Raw genomic sequence first — 24,799 nt, forward strand, 5'->3', positions numbered from 1 at the left:
ACAACAACAACAACAAAAAAAACCAAATAAAAAAAAAAAGAGTAACATTAAAGCCTTTTTTTAGACTCTTCAGAAAAAGGGGCAGAAGAGATGACTTAAAAAGAACCTTCAGAAGTGAGATCTCAGCACTGTTTGTCACTACAGCCATAACAGACAGTGAGCACTTCGGTGACACCAATGAATCCAAAGTAGCAGTCAGTGCAATCATTTTGCTTGCTTGAATTCAGAAGACATGTTTCATGTGCTTGATTCCATATGTTTTGAAGAAAACCATGATGATCAATGCCCAAAGTCCTAAAATAAATCCTCCAGGAGGATGCCAGTCCTTTTGCTTTGGTTTCTGAAAAAAAATAAAAGAGAAAACCAAGAATTCATAGTTATTTTTCACATTAAACAGGCACTGTGTTTATCAAGTGCAAAAAAACCCAAAACAAACAACAACAACCCTTGCAGTAGCAAAAAAAAAACGATAAGCGTTATTTCTTGATAAAGTAGAAGCATCTTTTTTTTTTGATGTGGTCGAAAGGCTGATGAGAGGTGAGCCTGCCACTCAAGCTGGGAGGTTAAATACCACAAAAAGGCCACTAGAACTGTGCCCAAGAGACTGCTCTGACAGTGCCTATCAGTGTTGTGGGACATGTTCAAACTCATTTGTTTGGACAGAATTTCTCATCTCTAGCCTTGTTTTATTACAAGAGAAAAATGCTGTGACTATGAAAAACAGTTCTTACAAGTGCAAATATGAAAGAAAAATGACAGTGTTGTTTTTCCGCTACCAAGAATGTTTTCTACAGTTCCTTTTGTACTCAGAATTATGTGAATAAACATGTATCTAACCACGTAAGGAGCTAAGATTCATAATTAGAGGAATAACATAAAACAAAACAGGATTCTTTTAAATGTTAATCACATTTCCCAGGGGCCTCATTGAGTCTAACTTGCTGGCAGATTTGCACTATTTTGCCCATGTATAGAGTGAGACACAAGGGGCACAGAATTTCGGTTTTGTTGCATTTAAGTAAAATTCTCTTTCTGCCACATGAATAACTACGACAAAAGATGGTACTGTTTCAATTTCTGTGTGAATCTGCAGATGGAAATTTGGTGTTCCTCACTAAATGTACCAGGTGGCTGGTGAACTTTAATGCAATAAGGAACAGTTTCCAGCGTCTGTTCTTTCAAAACAACTTTCCTATCAACAAGAAAACAATGTTTGTTGATTACTCAGCTCCCATTTTCTAAGATCCATTGTTTTAACGTTAGGATTTTTCTTTTAGTACCATGCTTGTGATTAAAAAGGGTAATAAATAGCCATCTTGCCTGAGACACCTGAAGAACTTGGCCCTCTGAAATATTAATGATTTTACTCTGATGCAGGAATCAGAGAACCTGCATTGTAATTTACATCAACAGCAACAAAACCAAAGATACAGGCAGAAATGGTGTCTATAAATGCAAACCACTCCATTTCCTAAGAAGTGCTCATCATCTGCAGTGTACGTGCTATTGGTAACGTGCCACCTCACTGATGTTTGCAACCACACATCTCCATCTAAGCCCCTCAGAAAATCAAAGGCTGCCAGCACACCTCACTTCTGAAAGTAACAGCACAAGACACTTCTCCACACGAAGGAACTTTCTTGTTTAAATCCTCCCAATTAACCCCTAACTTCATATGCATATTGCAGAGCCCGTTTCATCAATCTCTTTGTACTATCAATCTTTCCTTGCTTGGATCTCAGACAAATTCTTTACCACAAAGTGGCACCTGACCCTTCCAGATAAATTACTTCAATTTGCAGCCGGTGATACTAAAAGCCTCTCTCCTATTTTGTAGAGAACACATAATTTAATTTCTTTAAAGAATTTATATGAATAAATATTTATAAGGTGATCTATGAGAATGGTTTCACATTTTGTCATGCCGTGTGCTGAAGCCTTCATGGAATTCTGCAAACGGACGCCAGCACAGCAGTGGCTCCGTGCTGGGAAATCAAGGACATACATGCAGTCAGTTTAAAGCCATGGGATGCCATGTTAAAATGAGAAGGATTCAAACATGAAGGCATGACAAAAAATACATGTGAAACTATACAAGAGCTACATACTTTGTAATGGTAAAAATAAATTATCTTAATAAGAATTATTTACAGACCCAGAAACAGAAGTCTACACATAAACATTAAACCACAATAAGAGGACAAAGAGATGCAGCTCTATTGTGCATCTGTAAGTCAATAGCAAGGTTAATTGAACACAAAATTATATTGAAATATGCCAGCATTTTCCACTAGGGGCATATAGACATCAAATCCTTATGACCATCTAAAAGGGATTACACAAATTCATGTTTAAAACTACAAAGTATACCTGTAGGAGCTGAAATACATCATTCCCAAGAAAATTCATCACTGAATTAAAAACGTTTTTGAATTGACAAGTTTATCCTTCTAACAAATATGACAGAAAACTTCAAAACTAAATCTCTGACCATCTGGGCACATCAGCTAAGCAGCAAACGGCAACTGAAGTTCCTTTACAAGGTGCATTTTTCACCTGTGAATCACACCCATCTACGTGTAAGATGGAGTCGCTGCTTAGAGAACAAGTCCTATGAGGTTTGGAGAAGAGGAGGCTGAGGTGATAAAGCTCTCCACAGCTACCTGAAAGGAGGTTCTAGTGAGAAGGGCACTGGCTCCATCAACAGCCTGTGCAGTGGAGGCCAAGGTGGGATAGATGCCATCCTATAAACACATGTGAGCCTCAACTGTATTGCAGAAATTGCTCTGACTATTTTATACAGGCAGGGTAGAGCCACAGAGATCTCTCCCAATGGGAAGAACTACTGAAGTACGAAAGAATCACTTTTATACCAAGTGAAGAAGTTTCCTTTTTAGATCTCCATATTGGAAAAAGGTTTAGAAGACAGAATTTCTTTCTATGCTTCTAACAGTGTTGTGACCATAAGCAATCCCTAGATAAACTGTTCCTTTATATCAACTTTAGGAATAATCAAAAAGTATTAACGAATATGAAGGTTTTCACAGATTCCTAAAAAAAATAATCCTTATTTATCCTATGAACATTGCTTCATTCTTATGCCAATAAATTACTGGGAAAGTCAGGCAATCTTTGAAAGTCAGGCACTTTCTCACTTGTGAGAAAAAGCTAAATGGGCAAAAAAAAGGTCAAGTGTCGCAGTATTTTAATTTGCAATTAATTATGTATCTTTATTATGCCCAAATCGATGTGAGAATATGCACTATTAAAAGACTACAGATTGGCTGCAATACTTACAAATTATGCACAACTTTCTCATATTTGGGACTGATCTGGAGGAACAGAGGCAGTGGCTCTTTTGGCTCGAGCTGCTCGGAATGTCCCTGCCGTGGTACCCACTGAAGGACTTGGGACCCCAAGTGCTGCTTAGGAAACTGACCTATCTGGGTTTGGTGATCTGCACCACAACACCAGCCCCTCTATCCCTGCACTAACAGCAGCAACACGCAGCAGAAATGCACATATAAAACGGTACCACGTGTCACAAGCAAATACGTTTAGCAGCTTAAGGGCTAGTCATTACCCAGTTGCTGGAGATTCCGAATTAGAAAGATAGGTAGCTAAGCAACAGCAAGCTTCCTCCTGTGAACAGTTTTCTGTTGTATGCTGTCTAGTTCTGGTACACTCATTATCTGGTGGAACTTAAAAACAGTTAACAGAGAGTTGCTCCAAGTACGTAATTACGGAGAGGATAAAACAGTGTCTTTTCAAACTGGATAGGTCTGTAGGGACTCAAATGGAAAGTATCCAAGACTTTCAATGAAGGTGTTTTATAAAACTTTCAATACTTCTTACTCCAATTAAAGTAAGTTTTATGAAAAAAAAAAAAAAAAAAAGTATGAATGCTTAAGTGGCAATTCAATTAAAAATGGTTTAATTTTAAAATGTCACAACAGAACAGAAATAAGATTTTAAACACCATGTATTAACATTTCACATGGAAAACACTGTGTTAAATATAATTTTAAACCAACCCTCCAGTCCTCTTCCAGAAGAACTCCCTTTGCATTAGTGTCCTCAATAAGGAAAAACATTCGTACAGAATGGTTTGGGTTAAACTCAGAATCCACATTGGACTGGTAGCAGGAGAGAAAGTAGCACACACAGTATAATAGTCAGGAATGCAGCAATTCCCAGATGGAAGAGGGCTAAGCAAATTCATCTGTCTCTTTTACCATCTTATTCCAAATAGGGCTTTAAGAAAGTGGGCAAAACCTTAAAAATGAATGCGCACATCATCCTTTCTGTCGGGGATGTTCTCCCCAACCTGAGGCAGATGGTGTGTGTTTGTACCACGACTGTAAAGTATCTGTATGCAATTGCACAAAAATAAAACACTAGCAGTGCTCTGTTCCAACAAGTCCATTAAAGGGGCAGCTATTGTATTTCAAATTAATCCCTGCTTGATTCTCTCTGGAGTTTCAATGCAAAGTGCCCTAGACCCAGTTTTGGCCTATTTATTGCAGCACATGTGAGAGAAAATATCACTGTGGATTCTGAGGCTTCCTGGCAGGCAGCAGCAGCTGCAGCTCCTCTGTGGAGTTCTCCACCTCTGCTAGTCTTGAGGGTAAGCAGGCATGGCAGGGAAGTGAAGCACACTTGCTGCTTGATTATACAGTGCTTGCCTTCATTATTACATTATTAGGGTGAATTTTACATATTTTGGGGTGTAAACTTCCAAGTTTTTTTCTTGGTCATTCTCCACTTAATTGAACATATCTATGTCTTCCATTGCAATGGTAAAGAAAGGTTTTCTTTCATGTTTCTCAAGACACCTAATTTTATGTTTGGGTCCATGTTACCAACCAGAATTGAAATATGAAAAAAGAAAGATCAATTTTTCAAAATAGGTCTTTTAAATCCAAGGCCAACCTCAGATCTAAAACTGAAACAACCCGCCTGCTTCTTGTCTCAGAAAAAACACACTAATCTCAAACTGAAAGACAAGAAAACTCCTTGGAAAAGCAAAATTCTACTATGCAGTGCACTGTGCCAACAACACAGTATCTTTCCTAGAGGCACTCCGTAACAATTCTGTTACTTGCAATTTAAAATTTCAAACTGGGTAATCCTCTCAATTCTTATGACAAAGCACACAAGGTTTCATTTCAGAATGAATCTATATGTATCACGAGCAAATCACAGCTTTAAGTATGTCCTCAGAGCTTTCACTGGAAGTGTGCACTTCTAATTTGTCACAGTTTTGATTTGGGGTCTTCGTGCATAGGGGCTGGGAAGGGAGGAGGAATCAAATAATTCCAGCCATATAGTAATAGTTTAATCCTCTTTGTGCCCACAGCAAGATTAAAGTCATAAGAGAACTCCAACATAAATGGTGCCTGTTAATCTGCAAAACATTTAAAAATACTTTTGTCTAATCTCCCAGTTTGTATTTATTAACCACAGTGCCATGATTACTGATATCTCCAGTATTAATAAAATAATGAAGAAAGTTCACTCATCAACAAAAAAACCTCACGATGGATACAGGAGAGAACAGCAGTTAAACTAAATTAACATATCAATGGCAACAACTGCATTTTAAACATTTACTTTGAAAACTGTATAATCACCATAACATAAACCACAATACTGCTATGATAGCTTTAGTTTTTCATTTCCTTCTAAAATATGTAATCTATAAGGGCTTTTTAGAAATGAACTTCTACTTTAAAAATGGCTGCTCACTTATTATTCTCTACTTTCAACATTATCTCTCAGCATTACATAGCACTTTAAAGTGCTTTTAGTGGTTTAACAATTATTCATTAATCTTCCAATCTGTGACACAATTTATAACATACTTCTCCTAATCAAAGGGAGCTTTCCCAGCACCTGGGACCCAAGGCACTTTAATTCCCATGCTCAGATACATGATGCCCGCTTGGCAAACACAATAGGGATTGTACAATAGGAATTCAGTGATGTCTAGTGATAGGTCAAGGGGCAATGGGTGCAAACTGGAAGACAGGAGGTTCCATGTAAACATCAGAAAAAAACTTCTTTCCTGTGAGAGTGACAGAGCACTGGAACAGGCTGCCCAGAGAGGTTCTGGAGACTCCTTTGCTGGACACATTCAAAACCCACCTGGACACGTTCCTGTGTGATGTGCTCTAGGTGATCTTGCTCTGGTAAGGGGGGTTGCACTAGGTGATCTTTCAAGGTCCCTTCCAACCCATAGCATTCTGTGATTCTGTACCAGGGGACCTCCAAACCATGGCACATAATTTGCTACATACAAAGGTACCACAGGCAGCTCTGCACTGGCAGCACTGACCATCCATATCTGTCTTCCACAGACCAGCACCCACAGAAGTCTCTCCTCTGCCCGAGGTGCAAGGGCATTATTATCATTCATTTAAACAAGAAGAGACTTATTAGCAAATATAAGAATAGAAGGCATTCAGCACACAGTGCCATGCTACAAACAGAAAGACTGAGGTTGTTACACTAGAGGGGTTCAGAAAAAAACCCGAAATATGCCCTAATGAGGCCAACTTCAGTGAGGTCCTCAAAAAATGATCAGATATAAAAGCAACCCATTTGCTTTGGGCTAAACCCAGACTTTGGGTTAAGCAGACAGAAACAGCAGCTGCAAAGAACAAAGTAGTGAAAACGGCGCAGAGAGGCCACCAGAGGGACAAAGATACTTTGTATTCACAAAAATACAAATGTGTCAATAGGGACAAGCTATTCTCAGAGCACTGTTTTTCCAAGCAGCAGGCACTGTCCACATTCTCCTGGGAAAATATTATCTCCAAGTCTTCTAAGGTGCAGATCCAATTCATACAAACAATGTCACGATGCCTGTGGGAGCAGGAGCAGAACCAGCCTCCCAGCTCTTCAGAGACAAGGCGTGTACATGCACGGCTCCTACTGTGTCACCCTGGAATAATTACACCAAGGACCAGCCTCACCCAGCTCAGCCTTTCTAAGGAGCACAGCACTCCTGCTTACTCAGAAATCTAACCTGGATTTCCTGTAGCATCTCTCCACAAGGCAAGCCCATTTAAATGCTTTTAAATCAACATCCTCTGAGGCAGGTTTTTTTCTTAATCTTGTAAAATTAATTGTATGCCTTAAAACTTCCATTATGAAGTATAATTTTGATCATCCAAATTCAAACTAAGTTCTTTCTGTTTTGTGAAGAAACCATGATGTTCATAAATTATTATGCTATTCCTTTCAAAGTAGCAGTGATGCTTCTAACCCCACACATTTTTTTTCTGGATATCCCATGAGTATCTATTCATTTATTTCCAGGTGGTAGGCTCTATTAACAACAGATGTTAGACAACATTAGATCTCATACTCAATATGCCAATGCAAAATCTAATCAGATATCTCAACAGCTACATTTTAAGAAACTGGAATCCAAATGAATAGTCCTTATTCTATTATTTTCTACTGCTCATTTTTTAAATCTCTATAGCTATAATTTGAAAAGTTCTCCTTTGCCTTGAGCTGCACTGAACGTGTGTGCAGCAGAGCTCCACATTTTCTCTCTCCAGCTTGTGCAACTCAAAACAAAGGCAGGCATGAAAAAATAGATGGAGGGAGAGGCAGGGCTGAGGCAAAAGGTGCCTGCACATTTATATGAGCAAGATCAAATATGGCTGTGTTTTTATCAGAAAACATTTTCATGTCTCAGTGAGAAATCAGTGTATTACAGCTGGTGATGGATCAGTTTGTTCCCCACCACCACCCAGCTTTTAAAGGCGACTGCTGTATTTGGTAATTTTGCACTCACAGGCCAGACAAGTATTCTCACCCAAGTTTACTTTGTATGAACTCTGAGCAGAAAAAAAAAGGTGAAGGAAAAACCCCCTATTTTGAAACATCAACCTAATACTTTTGGCTACTCTAGCTGCTATACAACCTCAAAAACAAATCATAAAACATGGACACAGCAGTCATGCAGACACTTACTTAGTGGTTGCACATAGCTACCCTACTACCTGAAAGCCATTTCTGTTATGCTTGGTACATCAAAGAATGAGGAGTCACAGACAGCAGATCCATTCCTGCAAACAGTTTTTATAGGCAGCTGCGATTAAGAAAGAATGGCAGATTTATGGAATCATAAATGTTCACTATTCCCACATGACATTTGCATGAGACTAAGTTCATCAGCCAAATGCTATGTGGGGCTCAACAAAAACCACCCTTCTTGAAGAATGAATGAGGGTAGCAGAGTATACAGCCCCCCCAAGCTGCTGGATGTAATATGGTGGGTATCAACATCCTTCTGGAAGGGGAAGCCTTTATAAACACAAAAACACAGATGCTCTTACCTAGTAGTAAACCAGTTGCACCTTTCCTTCCTACCATCTAAACTAACCACAAGTTACTGATGTCACACTGTCACTCAGTTCCCTGTAAGTACCTCTGATCATCTGTTTGTCAGACAGGTATTGGTATTTCCCTCCTGGAAATCTATGGATCACTCACTAGTTCACAGAGCTCCATCACTGGAGCTAAGCTTCTCCAGGAGCACTGCTGAGCCACAGGAGACAACTGCCACACCCCAGCAGAGGGCTGAGGGGAGGAGAGAGCTGGCTGTGGCAGGGTCAAACACCCCAAGTCAGCAAGCCAGTCACCACGGAACCCATCGCTTGCACAATGCTGAATCACAACCTCCTGCAAAGACTGGGTGGGACGCTGTCTTGTCTGCCCAACAGTGTGAATACAACCACTCCATGCCTAGAGCCTTCATTCATTTACCCCTTCCATTCATTCTTCAAATGGAAATGATTTCATCAAATTTCAACCCTCTGAATTATTTAGGAAAACAATTCTAGACAGAGCAGTTGAGAGCAGCCTGCCAATATCTCTATCTCTGGCCATTCATCAGTCCTGTCAAGAGCTTGAGTTACACTGCCATGCTCCTCACAGCACACTGCTGAAGGGTAAACAAAATATAATTAACTTAACACAAAAAAATCACCAATAACACCTCAATAAGTTTACACGGTTAAGTGGGGTAGATGTGTGAATATATCTGGAGCTAACAGTGCCTTCAACTGAAGATAAGTGTTGAGAAAGGTACCTGCCATCACAGCACTGCAAAATACTGTCAAACTAAGATTGATAACATTTATATTTTGTCCCTATCGATTTGAGCTGATTTGTAACAGCAACTTTTTATGCTGCATAATCTCAGAGAAATACAGTAGATAGAGGAAAGAGCATAGCAAAACTGAGACTGCTAATTTTACTATTCACTGAAATGCCATTTAAATAAACACTGTCTGTCAGAGAAGCTTTCATGTGTAAACAATAAAAAAGTAATGATTTAATAAAAACTGCACAAGGTTATGTGAGAAATGAAAATGTTACAGAACACTGAACTGACACCAACAAACAGAATTAAATCTTGCATCTTGGACAGCCTACCATAACATACTTCAGTGATCTGCTTTATATAGAAAGGTCCCGATCCTGCATATAATTAGAGACAAGCAACACAAAGCAAGTCAAGAATTTAGTCTTGCACTCCAATTACAGACATGCTTCCATACACACAAACACTAACGTTGTTTCTATGCCCAGTGCAATCAGTATTAAGCAATAAAATAAGGATGTAACAGCATCCCCTTCTTTCCCTCCACTCCACACGCACATCCATGCATGCACTTGGCTTTCTTATTCCTGGCAATATTATTTTTAAGGACACAAATACAAAACACCAGAAACTTGTACACTGGAGAGCAAACCTACCAGCCAGAATGGATGCTGACCCTCTTCCTCAAGCCACATCTCACAAAAACTACAGGACCATGTTGTACTTTTAATTGGGTTATTTCCATTCACAGCTTTTGGGAAGAGCGAGCTAAGGAAGAATCAAACCACTGTAAGGTCCAAGTTCAAAGAAACTGAAAGTGGTCTTGACAGAAGCCATTCAGCAGCATAAGGAGAACGTATGAAGAAGAAAACACCTGACTAACGAATGCCCACCTAGAAGTACTGCCTGTTACTTTCACATTTGCCAGTAAATCCCATTCCAAATGCAAGGCTTGTTCCACCAAAGACTCCTCCTGTGAACAGCAAAATTCATCACCAAAATGAAAGCAACCCTGGGACTGTAATTCTTCTGTTAAATCCTATATTTACTAAAAGAAAGAAGTTATTTAATTTACCATTAAAAGGTGCTGCCATATCCATTTTCCTCTAATCAGGGAGGTCCCAAAACTTTAGATAAAGCATAATTTTAAACTACTATCCTAGCAGTTTATAGGCCATTAAGACATAGGCAATATTTCTAATTTTTAAATTCAATAAAAAGTAACAAAATAAATGTAGCAGTTCTTCTTTATATGACACTTTCAGGTTTTAATTTACATTAAAAGACAATTAATAAAGTAACTTTTATTTTTCCATGTAGACTTCTACTGCTACTGTTTACTATAATAACAATGAAGATGATAATCTCTACAACCCCAAAATTCTACTGCTAGGAATTATATTCTCTCACTATGTTTTTTGTAGTTTGTCTTCATGTAATATTGGTTTTTGGTACTTGGATGTAATTAAGAATAGGGGAACCATTCTTAGAATACTATTTAAATCCATTAGGCAAATTTTCTCTCTGTGATACGAAAAATTTCATCTACCTAATTAGCACACCTACTTCTTCTGAGCCTAAGTGCACCTAAACTATATTTTATGATAGCCCAAGGAAAAAAAAAGAAACCACAACACATCAATTATGCCTCCACTCGATGGTACAACTATTTTAAAATGTGTGAACAGTTAAGACAAAATTGAAAAATTACCATAATAGGCTTTTGACACTTCCCTGCTTAAGCAAAAATTAATTCTAACTCCCCATTTTTATGCAAAGCCTTTATAATTTCTCTAATCTCGAGTTCCCATGAGAAAGAACACAATACTTTCAAGTACAAGAGTGTGAGGCTTGGCATCTTCCCTTCTTAGTTATGCAGTTTATTTGATGGAAGTCTAAACCACTAAGCCTCCCTTTGTGCTTAATACAAGCCATCCTCAGTGGAAATACAAGTTAATTTAAGTAAAATGAAGTTCTAGGAGAATGCATTCTCTTGCACAGAAAGCTTCACTAAAGCAAATCTTTTTTTTTTAAATGCAGCATCTGTTTCCTGAATTGCTCTAGAACCTGCAATAAAAATAAACTAAAAAGAAGCAAAGACACTTGCACATGTGAAGTATCATAAACACGAAAACAGCCTAAAGGAGTAACTTATTCATCACGTTACTGGATGGTTTTCAGTTTCATCTTGCATCACACGTGAAGACACTGTGATGAATCACGTGCAGTTTCATCTTGCATCACACGTGAAGACACTCTACCAGTGTAATGAATTATCATGCTCTAAGCATAAGGTATTATGTATCTTCTGTTTTATTAACAGTGACTATTAAAACCTACTGGTTTTGTTACGAAAGTAAATCAGCTATATCACCGGTATACTCTTCCACATACAGTAAGGTGTGTGGATCATATTCTAAATCCGCAGTTATTTCATACATTTCTTCGCCCCCAGCCACAGTTGAAATATTTCTACATCAGATACTATGCTACAGCAGCACATGGTGGGTTATGATGCCTACAAAACTATTAAGGTCACAGAAAGCTTGTGCATATATTTAGTCTATTCCCATGAGAGGCAGAGGTATATTATTTGCATACCATTATGCAGTGAAAACCTATTCAGTTATCCCCACTGGAGACAACTCACCACAGTGACCTAAATAGTATTCCCTTTCCCAATATTTGAAGGAACAGCAAATAAATGGGACCCAGTGCATAAAAATGAAAAAAAAGGGTAAGAACGTAGGCTTTTAAATGACAAATGCAAATGAATGCAGACAAGTGTATCACAAAAAAAATCTCATGGAAGCAAAGAATGATAAAAAAAGTGAATTGTATGCTTAACAGAGGACTACAGTGTTGAGAGTGAAAATGGCTGGAGAGAGAATTTTAGCAAAAAAGCTCTGACATTACCCAAGCTTATTATGACCACAAAAGAGAGCAAAGTCTCAAATCACAGAACTCACTTTAAAATAATCTCCTTACATTTGCAGCGACAGCAGCAGTTCCAGTATCAGCTGCCCAAAACAAAGCCAGACAGCTATTGATATGTTGTCTGCAGCACTGTGCTATAATTAGCAATTGAGACCTCTGTGACACGTATGTATTTCTTCTTCAATAACAGCTGTAGTATCGTGCACTCTTTCTGTAATTATGTACATGTACTAACATGCTGTAATTGTCCTCCTCGTTTATATTCTCCCCATAATTACAATATTTTGATTAAACATTTACCAGTCTCTACTCACTCCCTTTTTCTAGTCATCCTTTCTAATTTCAACATAGCCACAAAGAAGGGAGAATATAAATAAAGTATATTTGTGTACTCCATGGAGAACATCAGAAGAGATTAACATAACAGTCCTTTAAGGCCTTAGCCCACATATCAGTCTCTCACTGTTAACCTGGTTTCACTTTTTGCCACCAAGCTATGTGAAGGTTACTTCAGCTGTAAGCATTTCTGAACCTGTCTCTTTCTGTAAAGCTCTGGGCACAGCTACAGCACAAGAGAAACAGGAACCACAGCTTTAAAATCACAGTTGTTAGCAGGTTGTAAAGCACAACCGAAGGGGTTCATGACAAAAATAGAAGTTCAAAGCCAAAACTGTAAACATAGAAAGCTCAATAATGCATATTGAAAGGTTTATGCATGCAGGATGTGGCTGACTCAGAAAAAAAAAAAGCGCACAAGTAATTTAGTTATTTTTTATATAAGATATGTAATAATTTTTAGAGTTTGTGGCCATACAGCTACGACTGACCCTTCAAATGCAGTTATCTGAAGTTCAGATGAGTAAACCCCAAAGAACTACAGCACTCTATAAAGCCTGACAAGTTACAGTCACTTCCTGAACCTCTTCCTTCATTTTACATCCTGTATAGTGCTTATTAAAAAGAAACGATTATAGGAATAACCTCTTAAAAAAGCTGCAAATCCAACATGGCACCTCTAACAATTATAGCTTCTATAGAGCCAGGGATCTTTTAATATATATTTCTAGTAGTACATCTGAAAATTCTATGAGGGTATGAAACTGATGTCTCATAATCCATGAAATGGATGGTGCTACGGTCACATATAACCTCTCATACTACCAGTATTCTCAAGGGCAAACTGAGCACTCCCATGATATGCACAGAAGCCTTAAATTTATTTCCATTCCAACTTCCCAGAGTAACAATTATTTTCACTCTCTCTTTCCTGCTCATGAGAAATACAAACAATTTTTTCAGGGAATATACATATACTTTACCAATTTTGGCTGATACTACCTATTCTAGTTGGCTTTAGAAATTCTGGAGTCACATATCCAGCCAGGCTGAAAAATGCCTTTTTCTTTTATTTCTTTTTTGTAAGCTTCACTTTTCAGCTCACTGCTGAGCTTAATGAGCACAGGACTCTGACATGGGGGAGAGTGGAGGGTGGCCACTTGAGGGGCAGCCCCTAGCTAAATTACTCCAAGCTGCCTGTCAAATTTGTCTCCCATGCTGCACGAAAGAGAATGAAGATCCAATGCCAGCCTTTACATGTAAGAGTTTTCATAGGTCAGAGAAAGAGAAAAAAGACATGAACTCAGATAACTGAGCTGTTCAGTACTGTATTTCTTTTTCTAAACTGCAGGATCTGTACAGCCCCAAAGGATCACTTTGAAAACACTGGCATCAACTGCGTCTATTTCTGCTATCATGTCTCTGAAGAGATTACTATCTTTGAGAGCATGGTCTAGGGGTTGCCACCACCTTGCTGGGTGCCACTTCTGTGAATAAGTGATAAATTCACATTCTAAGACACGACAGCAGACACTGGATCCTACAGAAGCCCAGACAAGCTAATGATGTACATGCACATCACAAAGAACGTTTTGATAACTGCTCAACTAACTGTTCCTAACAGAGCTGTCTAATAGGCAAAATAGATCATATTCTTTTATAATTTTCAAAATATACTTCAGTCTCATTAAAAAAAAAAAAATAATCAAAGGAGGAGGTAAAGTTACATGCTTTAATGCATAAGCAGGGAAGAAGATGGACCACGTATGCAGTATTTTTGACAAGAAAACACTACTGTCCTCCAACTCCATGGTCTCTGGGCAGCTGCAACAGCCCATGCCAATGTTTCCTCTCCTTGGCTTACAGAAAATGTTCAGCATGGTATTTCTAGCCAGAAACAGGTAAAAACAAGAACCCCACAACTGACTGTTCAAGTTCCTCATGCAAGATGTTTCAATGCAATTTAGTTATTCCATCAGCTATTATTCAGCTATAATTGGAAGCACTTAATACTACATCTCTTTCTGTCAGCAACAACAACCAGTCATGCTTCCCTTCTGGCTCTGCCTAGCAGTGTTGTATGCAGACAAAAGAAAAGGTCCCTATGCATCAATATTTCAGTAGTCTATCCATACAGAAATTAAGTTCTTCAGAATTACTTCTAAATTTTTAAGACTTGGGAGGCAGCATTTGAAAGCAAAATAATTCTAAGATACTTATCTTTATTGTGCCTTGAAGACTAAGGGAAGAGGTTCCATCTAATATTTCAGCTTAACAAAGGAATAAAGAAGCAGAACCTTCCCTGTGGTTAAGAAACAGTAAAATAATGATCCTGTATAGGTGTGGAGTGATCACCCACAACAGTCCTTTAACAGGAAGATGGAAGAGACTGCTTTACTAGGTCTCTGCTTCCAGAGGGTTTCTTTCCCTCATGCTCCAATGAAAAACTTAACAAAACAAAAGCAGCTGCGCCTTATCTGTAAAAACAAATAGTCACTAATCCACATGATTGTATTTGTGACTAGAAAAAACTGATGAGAAAAAACAAGTTTAAATTGTAAAAACACATTATGTTACACTCAGAAATACACTCTATTTCAGCAATGTTATGACTTTGTGAGATTTCGTTATGCTAACATGCTCCTTCTGAATAAGAAAAAAAGGGAGACAATCTTAATGTTGGTGTGGACTACCAGCTTACATAGGAAGATGCTGAACACTATCATTTACTCTGTAGTAGCTCTCTAGATTTAAAAAGTGCCTTAAAACCTTTCTAGTTTAATGTTTTGCCAGTAAAAGATGTGTACCAGCTACAAGCAACTCAAGAATGTGTTTTGTGATTTCTTGGAGTGAGTCAGAGAAACAAGGGACTATTCAATTCTTACTTTATTATTTAAAGAAAGTAGTAATATCAAAATAATTAAGCACTCATTCTCTAGATTTAAAGGTGCACATTGCATACATTACATGACTCATACACACAGCAAGACTCTGCTACTAATTTTTTAATCAACCTTAGTATTAGAAAAACTAAGAAGTGAATTTCAAAGCACCTACATGCACTAAGCAGCACACAGTATTGGCAGGAGTCACCTTTGCTGCTCTATGACATATATGGTTTGGTGGCTGGCAAAACCATGCAGTAATGGCTTTTCACAAAAAGTTTGGTTTGCTCCTTCTGAGCAGAGTTTTCTTCTAGGTAGCATTCAATTTAAAGGAAGAAAAAAAAAATTAAGTAATCTCTATTTTATTAAACAGTGAATAAATTAAATGTACATCCTGTATATAATTTAGGGAAATAAGCAAATTCTTATTTACTGGATAACATCCAGTCATAATTCCACTTCAGACCACTTCCATTAGAATTATAAAATGCAAGCAAACTACTTCTAGGTAACACAATTCACAAGCATATGTTTAATACAGAAAAGCAATGCAAAAAATATCTTAGTAAAACACATTCATTTCTAACTCCTACATGCCACAAATGCCCTAGATGTAGAAGGGCTGGTTGAGCAAAAGGTCAACCTTTTCTCACCTCTAGTTGGAGCAGACACTGCCAAAACAGGCTGCTGTTCTCCACAAACTCCAAAGCAGCCACAAGCTGTGGCAGCAGCAAGGTAAGAACATTGTCTGCAAAAGTAAAACCTGACCAGGTAGGTGTCCTGGTGCAAGGTGATACACCACAAGGCTTGTGGGTGGGCAGCCATGCAATGTATTCTGTTGAAATGAAATAGAATTCTAAAGTGAGGGTATCTTCTAATCTTTGATATGAAAAATTCAATTTTGAGTCATCCTGAAAAAATTCCGTTCCGACAAAGAAAAGCATTCCTGAAAAGAACTGTGTTTGTGCTAACATATGCAGCAAATTTTGGACCTTTTGGTGAAAGGTCGTATTTCTCCTCTGACAACATGTAGCTGAATACCCCAATCAGAGTTTTAAAAAGCAAGTTATGCTTTAAAGTTATTTTTAAACATAACAGGAATGGATTTTCAGAGAATGTATATAAAGCTGTCTTAAAATTTACAAATCCAGCTTGACACATCTAAGTATCACAAACTGATTTTGAACCTCTTAGCCTGTAAAGACACAGGAAAATGCAAGCATCACTTATAAAAGTATTTTAAGACTTTTATTATTATCCATAACTAAAATTACTGTCTGCATCAAAAATAAAAATCTGGGCTACCACTGTGCTATTAAAAACCTTGTATACCTGACCAAAATTTTGAACACCACTAATGTTTTTATAAAACATAAATACGAACCAAGACTCCATCATCAGGCCAGACACAGACTGAGTGCAAGAGACCCCCCCTGACATTTAATAACTGCTACAGGGCAGCTATAAGGTGAGAGGCAAGGCACCTGAGTGAGTCCTGAATTTTCAATTTGTGTTTTCCAGACTATCAGAATGTGATGGGTTAATTTTAATCTCAAGCATTTCACGAAGATCGTAAGCGACATAAAACCACTTTAATTTAATGTCTGTGAAAGCATTTAAGTCTGAGAGCTAAAATTGTTGTGTTATAGATAATAAAAAAATACTTCAAAAAAAAATCTATATAACATGGTGTGTTCTATTTTCTTAATAGTGTTTCAACAATTCCTGCCAAATGCTGCTAAAGAAAACCTCTCTCAATTAAATCAGCGTGAAACAGGAATAACATCAACAAATGCAATAAACTAACACTCCTCTACTATGTGAGAATGAGGTCCTGAGAATGAATAAACACTAATCTTCAAAGCAAAAAAAATTTACTTTGGGAGAGGCAAACTTGTTACAGAAGCACAAAAATTATGGAAGCAAAGACCTTTGCGTGAGGCTTGATAGAGAACTGCTACTCTACAGTCATCTTTGATGACCTTCAGCCTGTCCATCCATAAATCTGGAGGTCCCTGTCCTATCTTCTTTTTTAAATTTCTTATTTATTTTCCCTGATCATGGACTGCAGTTGATTCCCTCAAACTACACTGGATGTGGCAACCCCCTAACATCCCCTGACTCTAAACTCAGCAAAGCTAATGGTGCTCACATGAGTTGCTCAGCTGGAATATGGAACAGAGAGAAATACTTACTCAAGAGGGTTAGCATGATCTCCCACTAATCTCCTGAGATTATAGAATTAATTTTCTACTAAAGCGTTAACAAAGAGGCTACAGAAATGCACTGGTTAAAAACGCTACAAAACAAACTAATTTAACACATATCTCCAGAAGGAAACTCAAGATAATTTAATTAGAAATTATATCTAGCACGCCTCTATGCATTCCCCTACATGAGAAAACACCAGAACTCTTTATTTTTAAGTAAATGTGCAACTGTAAGTCACATTACATTTTAGGTTTATTGTGCTTAGTGCTACTACGGGCTGGAAAATGGTTTCCTGAAATACCATCCTGATTTAACATCAGTTTAATTTATCTGCTTAATATTTTACAATGGACTAAAATAAGTATGCAAGGTGATCATGGCCTGAATTTGCTGTTTCATTTTGTTTTCAATTATAATAACATCAAGAGGTCTGGCATTTACCTACTGAAATGTTTCTTTCGTCAATAAAACATTCCCCAATCACTAAGCCACCTGTAACAATATAAGTCTCTTAAATATCCTAAATCCTTCATTTACAGTTGGTCAAAATATATTAACACACAGTGACGTTCAGAGCATGAGGACTGGCACTGAAGTTAGATACTTTCATTAAAATACCTTGGAAGGACAGAAATTAATATCCTTTATCATAAATTAAAACTATTTTCTCAAAGGCACTTTTTTCTGTTCTTTCACCAGATCTGTTTCAACTAAAGAAAAGTGCAGAGTTAAAGTACTCTCTCCTTTTTTTTTTTTATGGCCTCAGCATTCACGAACTAATTCTAAGTAGCAGCATTGTATGTGTGGCTGTACACAAAGAACCTCATTTAAAAGTCTGTCTTATGTGGGTATTCTTCTGAAAGCTTCACTTTTGCTATTTTAGAAGTTTATATTAATGACTGCATTCCTTTACCAAGTACTATGGGGAGTTTAATTCAGTTAAAGCTTGAGCTTTTCCTTTTTATTTTTGAAAATGGAGAAAGTGATCTTATTTACAAATGTCTTCTGGCTCCTGTCTAAAAAATAATGGCTTAAATGCATTTGATTTCATTCTGCTATTTATTTTCATTCCTTCACATCTGTCGTTTTAATTAACCATGGTCTAATGAATTGAAACTGGGAACTTTATAAGGATGTTCTTAGGTTTTTGCATTTGTTTGGTTTTTTTACTGCTATAATAATAAATCACTACTAGTGCCATGAAGTTTAAGATCAATCCCAAAATCAGATTCTGGATGTCCTTCATTAAATAGTTTACCAAGTCTATGATTTTCTTGTGGAATAATCAGATTAGAAATCCAAGTGTAATTTCTGTTCAATAATATAACAGATTTTAATATACCAGAAAAAAAGTACTAAAGAGAATGTTAGAAATCATATGTAAATGCCAAAGAAAAAGATGTAGACTTTTAGCACCATTCAGAATAATCTATTTACAGTTAAATCTGGATAGAACTAGTGGCCATGACTGCTACTAACTATAATTTAAATGTACTTTGGCATTATGCCAATTGCACTGTCTACCATTGTGAAGTTTTAACATATATTTATCCTATAAATATACATTACTGATACCATTATTTCTACTTTAAGGTAAGGAAAATGGGTTAACATGAGAGAAATCTTACATGTGATATAAAAACAACAATGGCCCATACAAAACACAGTGATTACCCATTTGGATAAAGCATAAGAACACCACAAATACTATTTGCTGTTCTTACTGATGTTATTTTTCATTTCTTGTAATTCCTTTTTTCTTAAAGTAAAAAACTCTTGTTCATATAAACTTAAAATGGTCCTTCCACTACATGTCCCAGTTGGAAGAGGTGCTTCAGAAATTATACATTATTATCTTTGCAGTAATAACTCACAAGCCTACTGGTGCAGAATACAATTAGAGCTGATCACAGCTGCTAGAGGCTCAAAAAGGGCATCACAATCATACAAAACCAGGGCATGGTTTTTGTGACACCCTGACACGATAGCTAAACAATGGTCATTTTATTCTGTTTATCTACATGAAAGACATTTGCAGTTCTGTTGGGTCTGTTCTGCTGCCTTGTGTGGACCACAGCTCCATAACGGGTAAATTTGTTTTAGCAAACTGATAAGGGTACGTAAAAAACAGATTTTTGCCTTTCCACATTTCCAATATTCTGTTGCAGCGTAACACACAGTAGCCAGATGAACCCTCTGTGGTTATTACCCACCTAATGTTGTAAAAATATTACTATGACATTTTGTCTGGTCAACCATCTTAAAGGTTAATTCTGTTTCCTATTTGAGATTTTCCTCTAGGTGAGCCATTCTGTGCAGTTTCTATTTACTGATTCCAAACAACCCCCAAACTGTTTCATTGCTCACTCTCACTGTTAAGAGCATATTGACTGGCTGCCTGCTCTGCTGTTTAATTCATTTATGCTGAGAGTCAGGCATGAAGACAGAATTTTAAATGTGACATTTGCAGGCTGTTGGGTCATTTGAAGCTCTGACAACACCAGGGAGTTCCTGACATACAAACTGGTCCTGATTTCCAATCTTCCATGCTCTGAACACATCAGAGATTCTTCCCAGAGGCACAGATTTCAGCCAAAAGTTTTAAAATCCCTTATGTTTACATCTCACAGAAAAGAACTGTACACTTCGAGGTTTTTATAGTAAAGCTTGTTTCCTTTAAAGTGAAACAAACACTGCCTGCAGTGTGCAACTCAGCTGCTTAAAAACACTGACTGACAAAGCTATTCAGAAAGATCTATAATAATAATTAATACTAATAGGATTTTGTAAGCAACTTTGACAGATGGTGGACTTTTATTTGTTCCTGAAGATGTTTCAAGTGTTCAAAAGCAGCTCAAGTCTGAAATCACAACTTTATCTCACATTGTCTATCTGGCTATTTCTACCCTGACCAACAACAAGTCCCAGTTTTCAGGGGAAATTTTCCTTGTCTCAAGGCAGTAAGTGGACTGTACCATTTTGTCTCCTATGATGAACATGTCATTATCTTCCTCTATTTTCAGGTCAAATTTTCAGAGTACACCTTATTCCCTGAAAGATTCCATACTTCCAAGGTACCATTAGGAAAACACTAATCCGACCCAATTCAGTCCTGACTTTGGAAAACTATAGTTCCGTCCCTGAAGCAGGATACACATCTACGAAGTTTGGCCATGAGTGTTTTTGGTAGCTGTGGCTACCAGCAAAGAATGAGAAGGCATGGGAATGCAGGCAGGGCATCAACCAGCAGAATGGATTGAGAATCACACCTTGAACTTTGAAAAAAGAGCAAGAAGGGAGTATAGAATCTTCTGCAGAGAAAAGACCTTCCTTCTCATAATGACAATTATTCCACAATAACAATTCCATACTTTGGCTTATTTTTCAGGAAGGGAATGCAATTTATGTCAATGTGCAAATTTGAAGAAATGAATATTTTTCCCTTTTATTTCAGTAGACACACAAGAATTTTAAAAGCAAACTCTGGAGTGTCAGCTGTGTCATACAAAAAGCACCTTTTCATTGCCATGTTCAGAGTAAGACTTTTGTAATTAAACAGTTGTTATCTGAACAAGAGTATGCTGTTTTCACATACTTCCAGATGAGAACATTGATTCTGTAAGAGCTAGAAAAGTAGGTTTTATTACAGACATTGTTTACTCTCAGAGAAATTCCAGAAAACAGAAAGACATACCTGGTGTATTATCTGAGCTACAGGAAGTTGTTCAGCATATTTCAGTGGTTCTGTTGCCAACTCGTCCTTTGGAAGCCTGGGAAGAAGTAACATTTATCAAAGTTATACGATGTTTATGAAGTTAAACTATTGAAATTTAAGAGTTTCAAGTCTATTACTTTTAAATGTATGGTATCTGGGAGATTATTTTGCTTAAACTAAATAAAACATTTATTTTGAGACCTTAACTAAATATATTTCTTACAAAGCTGAGTTAAATAATAGAATTATAGTAAACAGAAATGTGTGTAACATTGTGGATTTTCTCCCTGACCAAAGCACACAAAACACAAACTTAGCAGCAGAAACCTAAGAAAACCTTTAAATTTAGTTTCAGACTAACAAAATTCTGGTGAAAGCTGGATTTAAATCCCCACAGGAGAGAGGTCTTACGTGTTTACAGAGCAGATTCAGCACAAGCTTCTTCACTCAATCCTACCAACATAATTAAAATATGACCATCTCAAAACGCAAGAGGGATTATTCACCCCATTTCCCATTGGGATCCCATGGGATCATTTCCCATTTGTGCTGCAGGTGCACATCAGTCTTCAGCTGTGGTAGAAGTTCAACACCACAAACATTTGTGCATTTGCCAGCACAGCAGTGTGTACTATTGATTCTAAATAAGCCAAAGAACTAGTGTGAACAAAAAGCATAGAATACTTCACAAAGATAATGCATCATATCCCTTTAAGCTTCAAATAAACTGTAGCTACACCTGAAAATTCAAAATCCATAAGCAGTCTCTTAAAAGAGTATTTAATTGATAGTAAATTAATACAAACACGTCTTAAACCTTTCAACCATACCGCATTCTTCTACTGGAGCTGCACAGTATGTGGTACATTTTCAAAGTACCATTAAAGGTTTTCGTCAGTCATTCCTCAATCTTTCTCAAGAGTTCTGAATATAGCAATTTGAGTAATATGACAGGAAATTAAGGGGAGGGGGGAAAGATCCCCATGAAAACAAGGCCTTTCTGTAAAGTTAAAGCAGAATTACTTTCAGACAAAAACCATGGCAAAGACATTATTCTCCGGGTTGAAATTACTACCTTGTACCCATTCTAGTAAAAAATGATACATGCTTGCTGGGTCAATGTACCTGCAGACTGCCTGCTAGGCAGAGCCAGAAACTACAGCCTTGGACTCTGCACTGGCAGTCAACAGGCTGCAGGTAAAGGAGAGGACAATAAAAAAACACCTCTCCTCTCTTCCATTTCTGAATTTCTACTGTGGTTTCAACTGCTTTAAGCTCCAAATAAGAGCCTGAAAATACAGAAATTTGTTACGAACAGAGTATGAGGAAGTATAGAATTCTTTACTGAAGAACAAATTTACCAGAGAACGAAAAAAACGTGGCAATACTTCAAAGATCATAGTGACAGCTTGTTTAAAACTGTTTAATGTGCTTAAGAAAAATTATGTAAGCCAGCTCTGAGCTGCTGAAGCTGGTCTACTAAAAGAGCTCATTTACTTTTATGGTTCTTAAAGAGTTTTTGGACTATTATGGCAATAAATTATTTGTACTAAAATCATGAAATATACTGCTGTTATAGTCCAACACAACCATCAGAATTTAGAGTGGGCTTCACAGCTACACTGCAGTGTGCAGAAGGAACCTTTCCACCCACTCATTTACTTTCTACTTCCTACCATTTGCAGGACCCTGACTGACAAACATACCACTATTTAGCTACCCAGTCAGCATGAATATGAGATGATTCTAGTCTATTGGGAGCCCATTTGCTGACACAGCACTTTGATTTATGGATACCAACTACATAAACACATTTCTTAGCCACAGTTCTAGATATTAAACCACTGTATTCAGAACAAAAGACTCATCAACATCTTGAACCATAGCTTGAACACTTATCTCCACAGTCTTTACAGGACACTAGAAATCAGGAAAAAAATACCCCAGTATCTCAAATCCCAAAATTAAATACTTCAAACTCCAAGTAACAGCTACAATTACTATTAAAACAAAACAAAAGGCAAGAAAAAAAAAGCTTGTCTGTTCTATCAAGGACTTTGTACATTTGGCAATGTTTTCTGTCTAGACAGAGCCAGCATTCCCTTGCATAGTCAAACACCCTCCCTGTCAACTGCAGAAAAAAAGATCTTTCTTAAAATGTCAAAGGATTAAAAAGGATAAAGAAAAATTATCAAGCTAATTTTGAGCCCTAGGAAGCTATACTTAAAAAACAGGGATGTGAGAATAATATACACAGGTATTTTAAAAGTAATTACATTTAAATCGAAATTAGGTTGATAGTTTTTCAACATCAAGACAGACTGTTTCATTTTTTTCTAATTCATTTTCTGAAAAAAAATAAATTCAACTACACTACACAATATATAAAATTACAAGATACAGATTAGATTGGTGCATTTTTTAATCTATATACATACATGTGTCTAAATAAACATACCCACACTATAATATGTACACATGCATGCACACAGAGATTTTGGAAGACAAGTTCAGAATGGCTCTCTCAAAATGTTTTGCTTAAATGCCATCAACTTCTTGTATATGTATTCAGTGATGTACCCACTGTCAAGTCTACAAAAGAGTATTTTGCTTCTTTTCTCCTGCAGGATAAGCAAGTATGTCTATCTTTCATATTAAACAGCATGAATTAAAGCATGGAAGCTCAAAACTTGTGACAAAAAAGCTGTATGAAATATTGGCCAACTATATCCTCTACCTGGAGTGAGTCATTAACTTGAGCTAGCAGGTATGACAAAGCAGTATATTTCTAAAATTTGGGCATGTAAGGCTACTAAATAAAGTGCAAGAATAACTCACAGTAAATGACCTTTGCAATTTGACAATAATAGTCTTCATTATTATCATTACTGCAGTGCTATCATCTGAAGCCACTGCATGGCATTTTGTCAAGGGGAAGAACATACCACCTCCTCCTAGTGCCATACGCTCAGATCCATCTAACAAAAATTAACTGTGGGAAGGATATGCAGATTATCAAGCCAACTTAAAACATCAGCAAGTTCTTACTGACTGTGATTTTTTTTTTTCTAAATTCATATGCTTATATACAGCCTCACAAAGGTTTTCCTGAACACTTTGTTCCCAGCTCTTTTCTCTTCTTTGATCAACTATCAGAATATTTCAACATATATTTTTCTCAGCTTATTCTCATCTGCTTTGACTCACAGTTCTGACCAAGAATCAGATCAGAACTGTTATTATATTCCCTACTAATAGCTATTTACATGATGGAAAATTAAAAGCATCTAAGACCAGTGACATTCATTTTAGTCAAAAAAAGGGAATTACTGCTAAGAGTCGTATTGTATTTTAAGCAAATAAAAATTTAATTTTTGTGAGGAAAAAAAACACGCATATTTTTTTCTTGATTTAGCTTTCTTATTTTCCTAGCAAATGATAATATCTCTGACAGAAATTAAACCTTATAACAGAGGTACCTTCCAGGTGTCAGTCAGCTTGGAAAATGCTCCAAAGTGCTTCAAAATGTCTGGCACGCAAAGTTCTAACAGTGTAACTATGTCAGTTAACAGTACCACCTTCAGCACTCAT

General features: G+C 37.1%; 1 protein-coding gene across 1 annotated transcript in view; it reads right to left on the bottom strand.

Annotated features, from left to right (window-relative positions):
• Positions 1-223: 223 nt before the first annotated feature.
• Positions 224-24,799, bottom strand: part of PIGK (phosphatidylinositol glycan anchor biosynthesis, class K) — a gene marked incomplete at its 5' end in the record, with an annotated part of 59,571 nt that continues 34,995 nt past the window's right edge. The window contains 2 exons of the mRNA XM_010006724.1: positions 224-340; positions 21,188-21,263. Of these exons, the coding sequence (XP_010005026.1) occupies positions 224-340; positions 21,188-21,263 (193 nt within the window). The remainder of the gene's footprint in view (positions 341-21,187; positions 21,264-24,799) is intronic.

The sequence above is a fragment of the Chaetura pelagica genome, unplaced genomic scaffold, assembly GCF_000747805.2.
Source record: "Chaetura pelagica isolate M959 unplaced genomic scaffold, ChaPel_1.0 scaffold69, whole genome shotgun sequence".
Taxonomy (NCBI): domain Eukaryota; kingdom Metazoa; phylum Chordata; class Aves; order Apodiformes; family Apodidae; genus Chaetura; species Chaetura pelagica.